Source organism: Chiloscyllium plagiosum, chromosome 7 (assembly GCF_004010195.1).
Source record: "Chiloscyllium plagiosum isolate BGI_BamShark_2017 chromosome 7, ASM401019v2, whole genome shotgun sequence".
NCBI lineage: Eukaryota > Metazoa > Chordata > Chondrichthyes > Orectolobiformes > Hemiscylliidae > Chiloscyllium > Chiloscyllium plagiosum.
Genome location: NC_057716.1, coordinates 106,010,016 through 106,026,736, shown reverse-complemented (window position 1 = coordinate 106,026,736; position 16,721 = coordinate 106,010,016). Strand labels below are relative to the sequence as shown.

Here is a 16,721-nt window from a genome sequence, read left to right as displayed (position 1 = left end):
CCATCCCCTGCAGTTTCCTTCCCCATCCTATGCTTCCTAAATCTTGCCTAATTGCATCGTAATTGTCTTTCCCCCAGCTGTAACTCCTGCCCAGTGGTATACACCTATCCCTTTCTGTCACTAAAGTAAACATAACAAAATTGTGATCGCTATCACCCAAAGTGCTCACCTACTTCCAAGTCTAACACCTGGCCGGGCTCATCACCCAGTACCAAATCTAATGTGGCTTCGCCCCTTGTTGGCCTGTCTACATACTGTGTCAGGAAGCCCTCCTGCACACACTGGACAATCGACAGGGTTTTCCCAACAATCAACAATGGATTCACGGTCACCATTAGACTCCTAATTCCAGATTTTTATTGAGGTCAAATTCCACCATCTGCTGTGACGGGATTCCAACCTGGATTCTGGATTAACAGTCCAGTAATAATACCACCAGGCCACTGCCTCCCCATTTAAGACTGTGCTTAAAGGTATTTCAAGCAATAGATGGTAGAACAGGCCACATGGTCTCTCTGGCTCCTGTTCCCTGTGTTCAGTGACGTGGGCAAGGCTGGGTAGATCTCCCATTCTCTTCTTGCCTCACTGTGGCAGAGGACACTGACGCCAGGCAGCTGAGAGTGCAGCAGGAGAAGGATCTAGATGTGACCTTGCAATGGCAAGGCATACAAGGCAACAGGGAAGGTGAGGACTGCAGATGCTGGAGATCAAAGTTGAAGAGTGTAGTGCTGGAAAAGCACAGCCGGTCAAGAACAGGAGAATCGATGTTTTGGGCATAAGCCCTTCATCAGGAATGAGGGCAATGGGCCAAGTGCTGGGAAATGGGTATAGAATAGTTAGATGGCTGTTTTTGACTGGCACAGACTGAATAGGTCAAAGGACCTTTTTCTGTGCTGTAGGCCTCTATGACAAATCCACGTCTAACCTATCGAAGGCTATAAGTGGAAGAACTCTCGGAGATCTCCAGCCTCCTGTTTCTGACTAGAACTGTTCAGTCCCTTTATGAAACACTCAGAACTGCAGTAAGAGCCACTAGCTCACTGACCTTGTTGTGTTAATAGCTGTTGTGATATTTTCTGGCAACATCACTGTGCCCTCGATCGTTGCTAACCTGGTTTGAAGCCAGCCATTGCTGTTGTCAGGGTAATGAATAGTTGGCTGGCAGGCTGTGATTTTTGTGAACTAATCAGCTCAGACCTGAGTCAAGCTTCTGTCTCGAACACGATGAGGAGCAATGAGTCTCAGGAGACTGTGCTGAGCTCATCCGAGGAATTATCATTCCTGCTCCTTCTAATGGTTTCTCTGGAATGATTTGGCCCTGCGACGGGAATGGGGGTGGGATGGGGGAGGGGAGAGTGTCGAGGACTGGGGAACGTGGACAAGGATATATGGATTGTATTCCAAAGCCAGGATGGGCAGAAAGTGAGAGGTTAGCACACTCCATCAGACAGGCCAGCAACACCCCGTCCACTAGCACGACCTCTAAGCTGGGGGACTGGTAAGCTCAGTTGGCCGGATGTCTGGCTTGCAATGCAGAGTGCCAACATCACTGATTCAATTCTCGCCCTGCCTGAAGTCAATGCAAAGACCTTCGTTCCTCAATCTCACTCCGTGCCTGGAGGTGTAGTAACCCTCAGGTTTAACCCCTCACCCCCACCTCCAACTGTTATGTCTCTCTCTCCCTCTCTACAATGAGAGACCAGCCAATGACCGTCAGGGAACAAGCACAGTGATCACTCAGTGGGAGCAATGTCACTGGATAAACAATCCAGGCATCCCCCCCTCCCTGCCCAATTGGAACATGGGTTCCAAATCCCACCATGGCAACTGGTGAAATTTAAATTTAACAACCAAGAATCTACGATAGTCACCACAGAAACCATGTCTTGGGACTATAAGGAATAGGAACAGGAGTAGGCCATTCAGCATCTGTTCCTCCATTCAATAGGATCATGGCTGATCTGACATTCCTCATGTCCACTTTCCTGCCCTTTCCCAGTAACCCTTGATTCCCCGACTGATCAAGGATCTCTCCATCTCAGCCTTCAATATACAGAAGGATTCTGCCCCCACAGCTCTCTGTGGTAAGGAGTTCCAAAGACTCCCAAACCTCTGAGAGAAGAAATTCCTCCTCATCTCAGTCTTAAATTGGTGCTCCTTTACTCTGAGGCTGTGCCCTCTGGTCCTGGACTCTCCCATGAAGGGAAACACCCTCTCAGCATTGACCCTGTCAAGCCCCTTAAGAATCTGGTATGTTTCAATGAGATCACCTCTCAATCTTTTAAACTCCCAGTGAGTACAGTCCTAACTTGTTTAACCTTAGCACATACAATAATCTCTCCATAGCAGGGATCATCCGAGTGAATCTTCTCTGAACTGCCTCCAATGAAATGAAATCTTTCCTTAGGGCAGCACGGTGGCTCAGTGGTTAGCACTGCTGCCTTACAGTGGCACAGTCCGGTTTTGATTCCAGCCTTGGGAGACTGTCTGTGTGGAGTTTGGACATTCTCCCTGTGTCTGCGTGGGTTTGCTCCGGTTTCCTCCCGCAATCCAAAGATGTACAGGTCAGGTGAATTGGCCCATAGGGTTAGGTGCATTAGTCAGGGGGATGGGTCTGGATGGGCTACACTTCGGAGGGTCGGTGTGGACATGTTGGGCTGACGGGCCTGTTTCCATACTGTAGGGAATCTAATCTAATCTAATCTAATCTTAAGTAAGGGACCAATCCTGCTCACAGTGCTCCTGATGTGGTCTCCCGAGCACCTTGTACAGTTTGCAGTAAGACTTCCCTACTCTTATACTCCAACTCCCCTGAAATAAGGGCCAACATTCCATGAGCCTTCCTGATTACCTGCTATCCCTGTATCCTAGCTTTCTGTGTTTTGTGTCCAAGTCTCCCCTAAGTCCCTTTGTGTTGCAGCTTTCTGCAGTTTCTCTCCAGTTAAATAATACTGTTTTTTGTCCTCCCTTCCAAAATGAATAACCTTACATTTTCCCACAATGTAGTCCATATTCCACCTCTTCACCCACTTATTTAACCTATCAGTATCTCTCTGTAAATTGTGTTTTCCTGATGCTTTATTCTTTTCCAGAGAAAATTGGAAATGATGAACCTATGGATGATGAGGATACGATCTTGCGGAAAATGAGGCTGTTATCTGATTATTATGATGTGCATCAGGAGATCGGGAGGTGAGTGACACAGAGCGGCAGGGACATAACACTAAGGGCTGTGGGTGGTGGGGTGAAGGGGTGGGGGTGGGGTGTTTTCAATTTTAAAATCAGTTCTACTGCTCCAGCTAATCAGAACACTTGTGAAATTTCTCAATCAAAGACTGAATGATCCGTGAAGGTTTATTTATTATTTTCATAGACTATGGGTATTGAGTCATAGAGTCATAGAACACAGAAACAGACCCTTCGGTCCAACTCGTCCATGCTGACCACATATCTTAACCTAATCTCGTCCTATTTGCCAGCACTTGGCCCATACCTCTCTAAATCCTTCCTATTCATATACCCATCCAGATACCTTTTAAATGATGTAATTGTACCAGCCTCCACCACTTCCTCTGGCAGCTCATTCCATACTCGCACCACTCTCTGCGTGAAAAAGTTGCCCCTTAGGTCCCTTTGAAACTTTCCTACTCGCTCTAAACCTATGCCTCTAGTTCTGGACTCCCCACCCCAAGGAAAAAACCTTGGCTGGTCACCCTATCTATGGTCCCTCATGATTTTATGAACCTCTATACGGTCATCCGTCAGCCTCTGACGCTCCAGGAAAAAGAATCCCAGCCTATTCGGCCTCTCCCAATCACTCAAACCCTCCAGTCTCAATAACATCTTTGTTATCTTTCCTACACCCTTTCCAGTATCCTTCCTATAGCAGGGTGACCAGATTTGTATACAGTACTCCAACTGTAGCTTCCCCAAGGTTCTGCACAGCCACAATGTGACGTTCCAACTCATGTATTCAATTCTCTGACTGATAAAGTCAAGCATGCGAAACATTATCTTCACCACCCTGTCTACCTGTGATGCCACATTCAAGGAACTATGTATCTGCACCCCTAGGTCTCTCTGTACAACAACACTGCCAGGGTCCCATCATTAACTGTCTAAGTCCTGCCCTGGTCTGTCTTACCTCACATTTATCTCAATTAAACTTCATCTGCCACTGCTTGGCCCATTGGCCCGCCTGATCAAGATCCTGTTGTACTTTGAGATAATCTTCTTCACTGTTCACTATACGTCTGATTTTGGTGTCATCTACAAACTTATGAACCATATCTCCTATACTTTCATTCAAATCATTTATGTGAATGATAAACAACAGGAGGCCCAGCCCCAATCACTGCGGAATATCGCTGGTCACAGGCCTCCAGCCCGAAAAACAACTCTCCACCACCACCCTCTTGCTCCGACACAGCCAATTTTGTATCCAGTTGACTAGCTCTCCTTGGATCCCGCATGATCCAACCAGTCTACTGTGTGGAACCTTGTCGAAGCCCTTGCAAAAGTCTGTTTGTCTGTATGGATTATTGAAGAGTCATAGAGATGTATAGCATGGAAACAGACCTTTCGGTCCAACCCGTCCGTGCCGACCAGATATCCCAACCCAATCTACTCCCACCTGCCAGCACCCGGCCCATATCCCTCCAAACCCTTCCTATTCATAGGCCTCTTAAATGTTGCAATTGTACCAGCCTTCACCACATCCTCTGGCAGCTCATTCCATACACGTACCACCCTCTGCGTGAAAAAGTTGCCCCTTAGGTCTCTTTTATATCTTTTCCCTCTCACCTTAAACCTATGCCCTCTAGTTCTGGACTCCCCGACCCCAGGGAAAATACTTTGCCTATTTATCCTTTCCATGCCCCTCATTAATTTTGCAAACCTCGATAAGGTCACCCCTCAGCCTCCGACGCTCCAGAGAAAACAGCCCCAGCCTGTTCAGCCTCTCCCTATAGCTCAGATCCTCCAACCCTGGCAACATCCTTGTAAATATTTTCTGAACCCTTTTAAGTTACACAACATCTTTCCGATAGGAAGGAGATCAAAATTACACGCAATATTCCAACAGTGGCCTAACCAGTGTCCTGTACTATTCATATACCCATCCAGATACCTTAAATGATGTAATTGTACCAGCCTCCACCACTTCCTCTGGCAGCTCATTCCATACTCGCACCACTCTCCGCAACATGACCTCCCAACTCCTGTACTCAATACTCTGACCAATAAAGGAAAGCATCTGCCACTTCTCAGCCCATTGGCCCATCTGGTCCAGATCCTGTTGTAATCTGAGGTAACTCTGTCCACTACACCTCCAATTTTGGTGTCATTTGTAAACTTGCTAACTGTACCTCTTATGTTCGCATCCAAATCATTTATGTAAATGACAAAAAGTAGAGGGCCCAGCACCGATCCATGTGGCACTCCACTGGTCACAGGCCTCCAGTCTGAAAAACAACCCTCCACAACCACCCTCTGTCTTCTACCTTTGAGCCAGTTCTGTATCCAAATGGCTAGTTCTCCCTGTGTTCCATGAGATCTAACCTTGCTTCTCAGTCTCCCATGGGGAACGTTGTCGAACACCTTACTGAAGTCCATATAGATCACATCTACCGGTCTGCCCTCATCAATCTTCTTTGTTACTTCTTCAAAAAACTCAATCAAGTTTGTGAGACATGATTTCCCATGAACAAAGCCATGTTGACTATCCCTAATCAGTCCTTGCCTTTCCACATACATGTACATCCTGTCCATCAGAATTCCCTCCAACAACTTGCCCACCACCGAGGTTCCCTGGCTTGTCTTTACCGCCCTTCTTAAACAGTGGCAATATGTTTGCCAACCTCCAGTCTTCCGGCACCTCACCTGTGACCATCAATGATACAAATATCTCAGCAAGAGTCCCAGCAATCACTTCTCTAGCTTCCGACAGAGTTCTTGGGTACACCTGATCAGGTCCTGGGGATTTATCCACCTTTAACCGTTTCAAGACATCCAGTACTTCCTTCTCTGTAATCTGGACATTTTGCAAGATATCACATTCTATTTCCCTACAGTCTATATCTTCCATATCCTTTTCCACAGTAAATACTGATGCAAAATATTCATTTAGTATCTCCCCCATTTTCTGTGGCTCCACACAAAGGCCGCCTTGCTGATCTTTGAGGGCCCTATTCTCTCCCTAGTTACCCTTTTGTCCTTAATATATTTGTAAAAACCCTTTGGATTCTCCTTAATTCTATTTGCCAAAGCTATTTCATATCCCCGTTTTGCCCTCCTGATTTCCCTCTTAAGTATACTCCTACTTTCTTTGTACTCTTCTTAGGATTCACTCATTCTATCCTGTCTGAACCTGACATATGCTTCCTTCTTTTTCTTAACCAAACCCTCAATTTCTTTTGTCACCCAGCATTCCCTATACCTACCAGCCTTCCCTTTCACCCTGACAGGAATATACTTTCTCTGGATTCTTTTTATCTCATTTCTGAAGGTTTCCCATTTTCCAGCCGTCCCTTTACCTGCGAACATCTGCCTCCAATCAACTTTTGAAACATTTTGCCTAATACCGTCAAAATTGGTCTTTCTCCAATTTAGAACTTCAACTTTTAGATCTGCTCTATCCTTTTCCATCACTACTTTAAAATGAATAGAATTATGGGTCGCTGGCCCCAAAGTGCTCCCCCACTGACACCTCAGTCACCTGCCCTGCTTTATTTCCCAAGAGTAGGTCAAGTTTTGCACCTTCTCTCGTAGGTACATCCACATTCTGAATCAGAAAATTGTCTTGTACACACTTAAGAAATTCCTCTCCATCTAAACCTTTAACACTAGGGCAGTCTCAGTCGATGTTTGGAAAGTTAAAATCCCCTACCATAACTACCCTATTATTCTTACAGATAGCTGAGATTTCCTTACAAGTTTGTTTCTCAATTTCCCTCTGACTATTAGGGGGTCTATAATACAATCCCAATAATGTGATCATCCCTTTCTTATTTCTCAGTTCCACCCAAATAACTTCCCTGGATGTATTTCCGGGAATATCCTCCCTTAGCACAGCTGTAATGTTATCCCTTATCAAAAATGTCACTCCCCCTCCTCTCTTCCATCCCTTTCTATCCTTCCTGTAGCATTTGTATTCTGGAACATTCAGCTGCCAGTCCTGTCCATCCCTGAGCCATGTTTCCGTAATTGCTATGATATCCCAGTCCCATGTTTCAACCATGCCCTGAGTTCATCTGCCTTCCCTGTTAGGCCCCTTGCGTTGAAATAAATGCAGCTTAATTTATTAGTCCTACCTTGTCCCTGCTTGCCGTGACTGTTTGACTCACTTCTGTTCTCAGCTGTACCCGTCTCAGAATGATCTCTTTCCTCACTGTCTCCCTGGGTCCCACCCCACCTTACTAGATTAAATCCTCCCAAGCAGTTCTAGCAAATTTCTCTGCCAGTATATTAGTCCCCTTCCAATTTAGGTGCAATCCGTCCTTCTTGTACAGGTCACTTCTACCCCAAAACAGATTCCAATAATCCAAAAATGAGAATCCTTGTCCTATACACCAGCTCCTGAGCCATGCATTCATCTGCTCTATCCTCCTGTTCCTGCCCTCACTAGCTTGTAGCACCGGGAGTAATCCAGATATTACTACACTTGAGGGCCTCCTTTTTAAATTTCTACCTAACTCTCTGTAATCTCCCTTCAGAGTCTCAACCTTTTCCCTTTCAATATCGTTGGTTCCAATGTGGACAATGACCTCCTGCTGGCCCCTCTCCCCCGTGAGAACATTCTGCACCCTCTCTGAGACATCCTTGATCCTGGCACCAGGGATGAAAAATGTGGTGCTAGAAAAACACAGCAGGCCAGGCAGCATCCAAGGAGCAGGAGAATCGACGTTTCGGGCATGAGCCTTCTTCAGGAACGTCGATTCTCCTGCTCCTCGGATGCTGCCTGGCCTGCTGTGTTTTTCCAGCACCACATTTTTCAACTCTGGTCTCCAGCATCTGCAGTCCTCACTTTCTCCTGGCACCAGGGAAACAACACACCATTCTGCTTTTTCTCTGCTGGCCACAGAAACGTCTGTCTGTACCTCTGACTACAGAATCCCCTAACACAATTGATCTCTTGGAAGCTGACGTACCCCTCGTTGCATTTGAGCAAGTCTCAATACCAGAAACTTGGCTGTTTGTGCTACATTCCCCTGAGAATCCATCACCCCCTACATTTTCCAAAACAGCATACCTGTTTGAAATGGGTATATCCACAAAAGACTCCTGCTCTCACTGCCTACCTCTCTTACCCTACCTGAAGTTAATCCATCTATGTGACTGTATCTGAGACTTTCCCCCCCTTTCTATAACTGCCATCCATCACATACTGTTAGTCTTGGAGGTTTACAGCAGGAAAACAGGCCTTTCAGCCCAACTTGCCCATGCTGTCCCATTTTCACAATTAATCTAGCCCCATTTGCCTGCGTTTGGTCCATATTCCTCCATACCTATCCCATTGAGATACTTGTCCAAATGTTTCGGAAATGACAAAATTGTACTCGCTTCCACAACTACCTATGGTGGCCCATTCCAGACACTCACCACCCTCTGTGTGAAAACAATTGACCCTCTGAACCCTTTGATAACCCTCCCCTCTCACTTTAACCCTATGCCCTCTAGTTTTACACTCCCGTCTTGGGGAAATGTTGTTGGCTATCTACCTTATCTATGCTCCTCATGATTTTATACACCCTATAAGGTCACTTATACCTCTATGTCCCTCCAATGTTATATCTCTATAAGCTTTGTTTGACCTGCTGCTTTCACCCAGACTTGCTACACAGCATGCAGTCAGTTCAGTTACTCTGTGGCTGATGGTTTGGATAATAATGGTGTACGGGGAAATGGCAAAAAGGCAGGACTTCAGGGCTAGGTAATGGGCTGAATGGTCTCCTGCTATGCCATAACAATTCTATGATTCCATGAAGTGGGTGCTTATGCTTCACATCATAGAATAATACAGAAAAGGCCATTCGGCCCATCAAGTCTTTACTGCCATAAATATACCATGACCTAAACCAGTCCCACTTTCTCACATTAGGCCCATAGGCTTGAATGTTATGACACCTCAAAAGTTCATCCAAGTACTTTTTAAAGGTTCTGAAAATTCCCGCCTCAACTACTCTCCTAGGCAGTGCATTCCAGACTCCCACTACTCTCTGGGTGAAAAAGGCTTCCTCAAATCCCTTCTAAACCTCCAGCCTTTCACTTTAAAGTGATGCCCTATTGTTACTGACCCTTAGACTAAGGGGTGCTGAAAATGTGCTGCTGGAAAGGCGCATCAGGTCAGGCAGCATCCAGGGAACAGGAGAATCGACATTTCGGGCATAAGCCCTTCTTCAGGCTTATGCCCGAAACGTCGATTCTCCTTTTCCCTGGATGCTGCCTGACCTGCTGTTCCTTTCCAGCAACACATTTTCAGCTCTGATCTCCAGCATCTGTAGACCTCACTTTCTCCTCCTTAGACTAAGGGGAACAGCTGTTTTCTATTAATTCTGTCCTTGCCCATCATAATCACCTAACACCCCTTTCAGGTCAGCCCTCAGCCTTGCTCCATCTCACCCCACTACCATATCCTCCTATTCCTTCTTCCCTTCCCTTTATCCAGCTGCCCCAAATGCCCCCTGAGGGAGCCACTCCCACATTATCCATATTAAGGCCATTTCTCCTGCATTCTCAATCAGATTTATTACTGACACTTTTGACTCCTATAAGTCTGTAAGATAAAGGAGCAGAATTAGGCCATTCAGTCTGAACTGTCATTCAATCATGGCTGAGATGTTTCTCAACTCCATTCTCCTGCCTTCTCCCCAAAACTTTCTCCCCTTTACTAATCAAGAACATATCTATCTCTGTCTCAAATACACTCAGTGACTTGGCCTCCTCAGCCTTCAGCAGCAGTGAGTTCTACAGATTCCTCACCCTCTGGCTGGAGAAAGTCCTCCTCATCTCAATTCAAAAAGGTCATTCCTTCACTCTGAGGCTGTGCCTTTGGGTCCTAGTCCCTCCTTCTAATGGAAACATTTTCTCCACGTTCACTCTATCCAAGCCTCTCAGTATTATAGAGTGATAGTGTCATGCAGGCACAAAAACAGACCCTTCAGCCCAACTCGTTCCATGTTGGCCAGCTTTCCCAAACTGAATAGTCCTATTTGCCTGTGTTTGGCCCACATCCCTCTGAACAGATCCCCCCCACTTCACATTTTCCATCGATTACAGACCCAGAATCCTCCAAATGCTCCTCCTATCTCTAGTCTCACTCGCCCTTTAGCCCTTGAGTCAGCACCGACAATAACAGCCACAGGAGGTGCACTAATCCCGATTTTTCACGTGGAAACATCCTTTTTATATCCTGCCCTGTCAGATTCTTCGATCAGCTTCAAGACCTCGGTCTTCTCTTCCCTGCAGCAGTCGGTTCAGCCAAACCGTGATAGTCTGAACCTCTCACTTCCTCTCCCTGCAGACAGGGGGTTGTGAGGCACTGATGCTACTGTGTGCCAGTTAGTTGTTAATCAGCATTTCTCTGTTTCCCTTCTCTGAAGGGGTGCCTTTTCGTGCATCAAGCGAGTGATGGAGAGGAGCAGCAAGTTAGACTACGCCGCCAAGTTCATCTCCTTCCGTGCTGCTCCGCGGGACGAGGCCGTGAGGGAGCTGGAGATTCTGTCCCAGCTCGATCACGAGAGGATTGTCTTCTTCCATGATGCTTTTGAGAAAAAGAGCAGCATTGTAATTGTCCTGGAGCTGTATCCTTTCACCATCCGTACTGCTCTCAGGACAGAATTTCTTTCACTCCCCCCCGCTCCCCCACCAAACCCCCGTTTCACACAGCGCCCACTCAGAGACTGGCTCCGGGGAACCCCTTTACAAAATGTGTTGGGGCCTAGTCAAGGGTCCAGTGGGTGTAGGGCACTCTGCTTCAGCCAGCAACAGAGTCTGACCCACAATGCCGTGAGCACCACCAGGAACTTGGGCAGGGAGGTTGCCCTGAACCTCATTGAACTCCATCCAACCGACTGAACTAACCCCCCCGCCCCCCAACCCCGAGTACATGCCTCTGGGGGCAACACTTACTTTTCCACACCATTCAAGCCTGTCCCTACTTGGTCACATCTGATCTGATTATGGTTTGAATTTAATTTCCCTGTCTATTTACACTCATATCATTGCCGTCTGAAGCTGTGGATATTAAAGACAGGAACATTAGGAAGCCATTCAGCCCATCAAGCCTGCTCCATTTCTTAAACTTTATTCACAGGATGTGGACATCACTGACCAGCCAGCATTTATTACCCATCCCGAATTGCCAAGAGGGCAGTTAAGAGTCAATCACATTGCTGTGGGTCTGGAGTCACATGTAGGCCAGACCAGATAAGGATGGAAGATTCCCTTACCTAAAGGACATTAGCAAGCCAGATCACGTTTTCTGACATTCGACAATGGATTAATGGTCATCATTAGACTCCTTTAATCCCAATTTTCTTTTATTGAATCAAATTCCACCATCTGCTGTGGTGGGATTTGAACCTGGATCCCCGGAACATTATTTGGGTCTCTGGATTAACAGTCCAACGATAATCCCACCAGGCCAATGCCTCCCATTATTCAGTACAATCGTGGCTGAGCGAATACTTCAATGTCTTTTATGCGCCCCCTATCCCTGTACCTCACGGGGAATCACAAATCCATCAGTTTCTACTTTAAACACGCTCAAAGACAACAGGCACAGCACTCTGTGGTGGAGAATTCCAAATTGGAGTAAAAGAAAATTCTCACCTCAGTCCAAAGTAACACCTCCTTATTTTTAAATTGTGACCCAAGTTCGAGACTCCCCAACCAGGGGAAATACCCCCCCTGTCTGTCCCTTTCAGTAGTTTCTGTGTGTCAAGGGGATTCTTTGAAAATTTAAGGAATACAGGTCCAGTTTTCCCAATCCCTCTTTAGTATTCCAGCATTTTCCCTGTCATGTGACTGACCAAGATCTTTCCTGCCCTTACTGTCCTTCGTTATTGTGCACTGGAAGGATTTACAGACTGAATCTCTCTGACTGTGCTGTGAATGTGCCTTCCTGGTTCAGAACGAGGCTTGAACCCAGATATTCTGGGTCACAAGTCACACGACACTATGTTACAGTCCAACAGGTTTATTTGAAATCACAGGCTTTTGGAGCATTGCTCCTTCATCAGGTTATTTGGTGGGATGGGGTTGCTGGGGGAGAAAGTGATGGTGATGGTACAAGTGATAGAGATGTGGAGCTCCCTTCCTCAAATAGTGGTCAATGCTAATTTGGTTGTTAAATTTAAATCTGAGATAGGCTTTTTCTTATTAAGTAAGGGTAGCAAGGGATATTGACCCGAGGCAGGAATATACAGCAAGGCTACAGATCCTATAAAATGGTGGAGCAGCATCGATGGGCTGAATTGCCTACTCCTGTTCCTATGTTGAAAAGTGAGGATAAGTGGAAACTAGAAAAGACATCAGGCAGGTCAGAGGGAGAGGTATCAAATCAGCAATTCAACCAATACCAGCCATGTTCCATATCGTCAGTGACAGGGAGCTTTACCCTCTATCTAACCCCGTGCAGTCCCTTTCCTGGAAGTGTTTGATGGGGGACAGTGTAGAGTGAGTTTTATTTGATACTGTTAAAGGCCTGAAGACTGCAGTAAAAGCGGAGTCTCTGCATCCTAATGGCATTACCTGACAGTCTGATGTAGAATTGTAGACTGTGTGTGGTGTGTAGGTGAGTGTGTGTGTGTGTGAGAATATGAATGTGTGTGTGAGTGACAGAATGTGTGTGTGTGTGTGTTATTGTGTGGAGAGTGTGTGTGTGTATGTGTGTGTGGTGAGTGAATGTGTTCCTGCCGGAATAGCAGCGGGTTTCTGATCTTGTCCGTTCTGAGGGATGGTGGGTCTCTCTCTCTCTCTGTCTCTGCCTTGACTAGGACTATAGCTGTGCTCAGGAGGAGCTGTTTGATCGCTTGGTGAAGAAACCCAACGTCTTGGAAACCGAGGTGAGTCTGAGGCTCAGTCCCCACGCGCCTCAGTCTGTCAAAGAGCACAGTAGCCAGAGGTCAGAGTCCATCCTAAACTGTGCTCATCCCGAGTCTTTCACCTTGTGTCCGATGTGGAATAATGTTTGCTTTTATGAAGGGTTTACTGATTAGTCAGACTTGCATTGATAATAGCGCCTTTCACGACCTCAGGTTGTCTGAAAGCAGTTAACATTCAGTGAAGTACTTTGATACAGTGCTGTGTTGTGCTGTAGGGATTCAACAGTCTAGCATGGCATCAATATCTCTGAATTCATAATCCACAGAGCCTGTTCTGGAACACTGGTTCAAATCTCGCCATGGCCAACTTAACTTAACACTAGGCTTAGTAATAGTGACCATGTAACCATTACCAGTCTCCTGGCCTATATGTGATTACAGACTCTTGCCTACTGTCTGAAATGTCCGAGCAAACCACTCCGTCTCAATAGACAGTCTTAATAAAGGAATGAAAGTCAGCCAGACACTGCACTGTTGACCCTGCAAAGTCAGACTTAGCAATAGCAGTGGGGGTGGGTTCCCAAATTTGGGAGAGCTGTCTCACAATGTGTCACACACTGAATTGTACCAAATACCACCACCATTTTCCCAACCCCACCGGCAGGACAGACCCAGCAGAGGTGGCAGCACAGTGGGGTACAGTCAGGAGGGCATTGTTCCAGGAGTCCTCAGCATTGACTCTGGACCCCATGAAGTCTCGTGGCTTCAGGTTAAACATTGGCAAGGAAACCTCCTGCTGATTACCATGTACTGTCCTCCCTCAGCTGAGGTACTCCTCTATGTTGGACAATACTTAGAGGAAGCACTGAGAGTGGCAAGGGCACAGAGTGTACTCTGGGTGGGGGATTTCAATGACCACCACCAACAGTGGCTGGGCAGCAGCATTAATGATCGAGCTGGTTGGGTCCTAAAAGACATCGCTGCTAGACTGAATCTGCGGCAGGTGGTGAGGGAACCAACAAGGGGGAAAAACAGACTTGACCTCACCCTTACCAAGCTGCCAGCTGCAGATGCATCTGTCCATGACAGTATCGGTTAGAGTGACCACCGCACAGCCCTTGTGGAGACAAAGTCCCACCTTCACTTTGAGAATACCCTCCATCGGGTTGTGTGGCACTATCATCGTGCTAAAAAGGACAGACTTCAAACAGATCTAGTAACTCAAGACTGGGCATCCATGAGGCACTGTGGGCCATCAACAGCAGCACAACTGTACTCCAGCACAATCTGTAATCTCATGGCCCAGCATATCCCCCACTCAACCATTACCATCAAGCCAGAGGATCAACCCTGGTTCAACCCTGGTTCATGCAGTAGGGCATGCCAGGAGCAGCACCAGATGAAGCACTGCCAAACAGCATAAGCAGCCAATGATAGACAGAACTAAGCGATCCCACAACCAATGGATCAGATCTAAGCTCTGCAGTCCTGCCACATCCAGTTGTGAATGGTGGTGAACAATTAAACAACTCACTGGAAGAAGAGGCTTTACTAAAATCCCCATCCTCAATGATAGAAGAGCCCAGCACATCAGGGCAAAAGATAAAGTGGAAGCTTTTGCAGTAATCTTCAGTTTCTGCAAAATCAGAGTGGATGATCCATCTCAACCTCCTCCAGCAGTCCCCAGCATCACAGATACCAGTCTTCAGCCAATTCGATTCACTCCATGTGATATCAAGAAACAGTTAGAGGCACTGGATACTGTAAAGGCTACGGACCCTGACAACATTCCAGCAATAGTACGGAAGATGTGTGCTCCAGAACTTGCTGCTCCCCGAGCCAAGCTGTTCCAGTCCACTTACAACACTGGCATCTACCCGACAATGTGGAAAATTGCCCAGGTATGTCCTGTACATAAAAAGCAGGACAAATCCAACTCAGCCAATTCCTGCCCCATCAGTCTACTCTCGATCATCAGTAAAGTGATGGAAGGGGTCAGTAACAGAGCTATCAAGCAGCACCTGCTCAGCAATAACCTGCTCAGTGACGCCCAGTTTGGGTTCCCCCAGGGTCACTCAGCTCCTGACCTCATTACAGCCTTGGGTCAAACATGGACAAAAGAGCTGAATTCCAGAGGGGAGGGGAGAGGGACAGCCCTTGACATCAAGGCTGCATTCGGCCAAGTGTGGCATCAAGGAGCCCTGGCAAAACTGGAATCAACGGTTATTGGGGACAAACTCTCTGCTGGTTAGAGTCATACCTGGATCACAGGGAGATGGTCATGGTTGTTGGCAGTCAGTCATCTCAGCTCCAGGACATCTTCGCAGAAGCTCCTCAGGGGAGTGTCCTAGGGCCAACCATCTTCAGCTGCTTCGTCAATGACCTTCCCTCCATCATAAGGTCAGAAATAGGGATGTTCACCGATGATTGCATAATCATCAAATACTCAGATTCCTCAGATACCGAAGCAGTCCATGTTCAAATGCAACAAGAACTGGGCAATATCCAGGCTTGGGCTGACAAGTGGCAAATAACATTTGTGCCACACAAATGCCAGGCTATGACCAACACTAATAAGAGACAATCTAATCACCACCCCATGACATTCGGTGATATTACCAACATGAATCCCCAATTTTAACATCCTGGGGGTTACCTTTGACCAGAAATTCAACTGGACTCACCACATAAACACAGTGTATACAAGAGCAGGTCAGAGGCTAGGAAATTAAGGTCCACAAATATCCATGTAAGAATGATTAGTTATCTGTTTTTGTTTCTCTTTGAGTTTAAACAATGGCTAACCCTCCTATTCTTCATTAAAATAGTATTTATGTGATGGTTTGCATCGACCTAATGAAATTTCAGATTAACCTCTCACCCCAGAGATAGTATCTCCCACGGTGCAGCATTTCCTGTGAATGGCATTAGGAATGGCAGCTGGATTTTACACTCCAATTTAAGAAGTAGGTCTTGAACTCAGGATCCTCTACATCAATGGCATTAACTGCCACTGGAAGATGGTGGTCAGAGTACATTTTGAGGTGTTCAGTCATCGACAATTCCAAATTTATTTCCTAAGGCAGTCGTTTGGTCTTTTATTGCTCTTTAATTCATTCTCAGGAACAAATGGAGTTCAGATTCCCAAAGTGCCCCCTGTGAGATTTGAACCGACTGTGGCCTGGCATCAGTGTATTTGGTCCAGTGAGTCTCTGAGAGGTCAGGCAGGGCAGGGCAGAGCAGGGCGGGGTCACTGCTTTGTATCATCAGTGACTAACTGAGATCTCCCCTCTCCAGCTGCGATTGTATATCCGTCAGATTCTGGAAGGTCTCAGCTATCTCCATCAGAACAACATCCTTCACCTGGACATTAAGGTAATCCTGTTCATTCCTCCACCATTCAACTTGTTCAGGAGTTAGTATGGTGCGTCTCCAGCTCATACTGACCCCTGGGCTTCACTAATGCACTCCCCTCCAGCTCGAACAATGTCAGTTGATCTATTATGGTTTGTCAGAAGTGTTTGTGATGTTATCATCCTGTGATTTGGATTTCCCTCTCCCTGTCTCCTACTCAACTGCACAATCCCTGTCTCTCCCATTTCCCCTCTCTCACCCTCTTCCACCCTCCTTCAGTCTCCCCCTCTCTCTCTGTCTCTCACCTTCCCCATTCCCCCTTCT

At 46.6% G+C, this 16,721-nt stretch overlaps 1 protein-coding gene across 1 annotated transcript in view; it reads left to right on the top strand.

The window, feature by feature from the left end:
• LOC122551955 (striated muscle preferentially expressed protein kinase-like) overlaps positions 1 to 16,721 on the top strand; it is a 267,850-nt gene that overhangs the window by 223,101 nt on the left and 28,028 nt on the right. The window contains exons 19-22 of the mRNA XM_043694526.1: positions 3,093 to 3,192; positions 10,599 to 10,799; positions 13,004 to 13,064; positions 16,341 to 16,418. Of these exons, the coding sequence (XP_043550461.1) occupies positions 3,093 to 3,192; positions 10,599 to 10,799; positions 13,004 to 13,064; positions 16,341 to 16,418 (440 nt within the window). The remainder of the gene's footprint in view (positions 1 to 3,092; positions 3,193 to 10,598; positions 10,800 to 13,003; positions 13,065 to 16,340; positions 16,419 to 16,721) is intronic.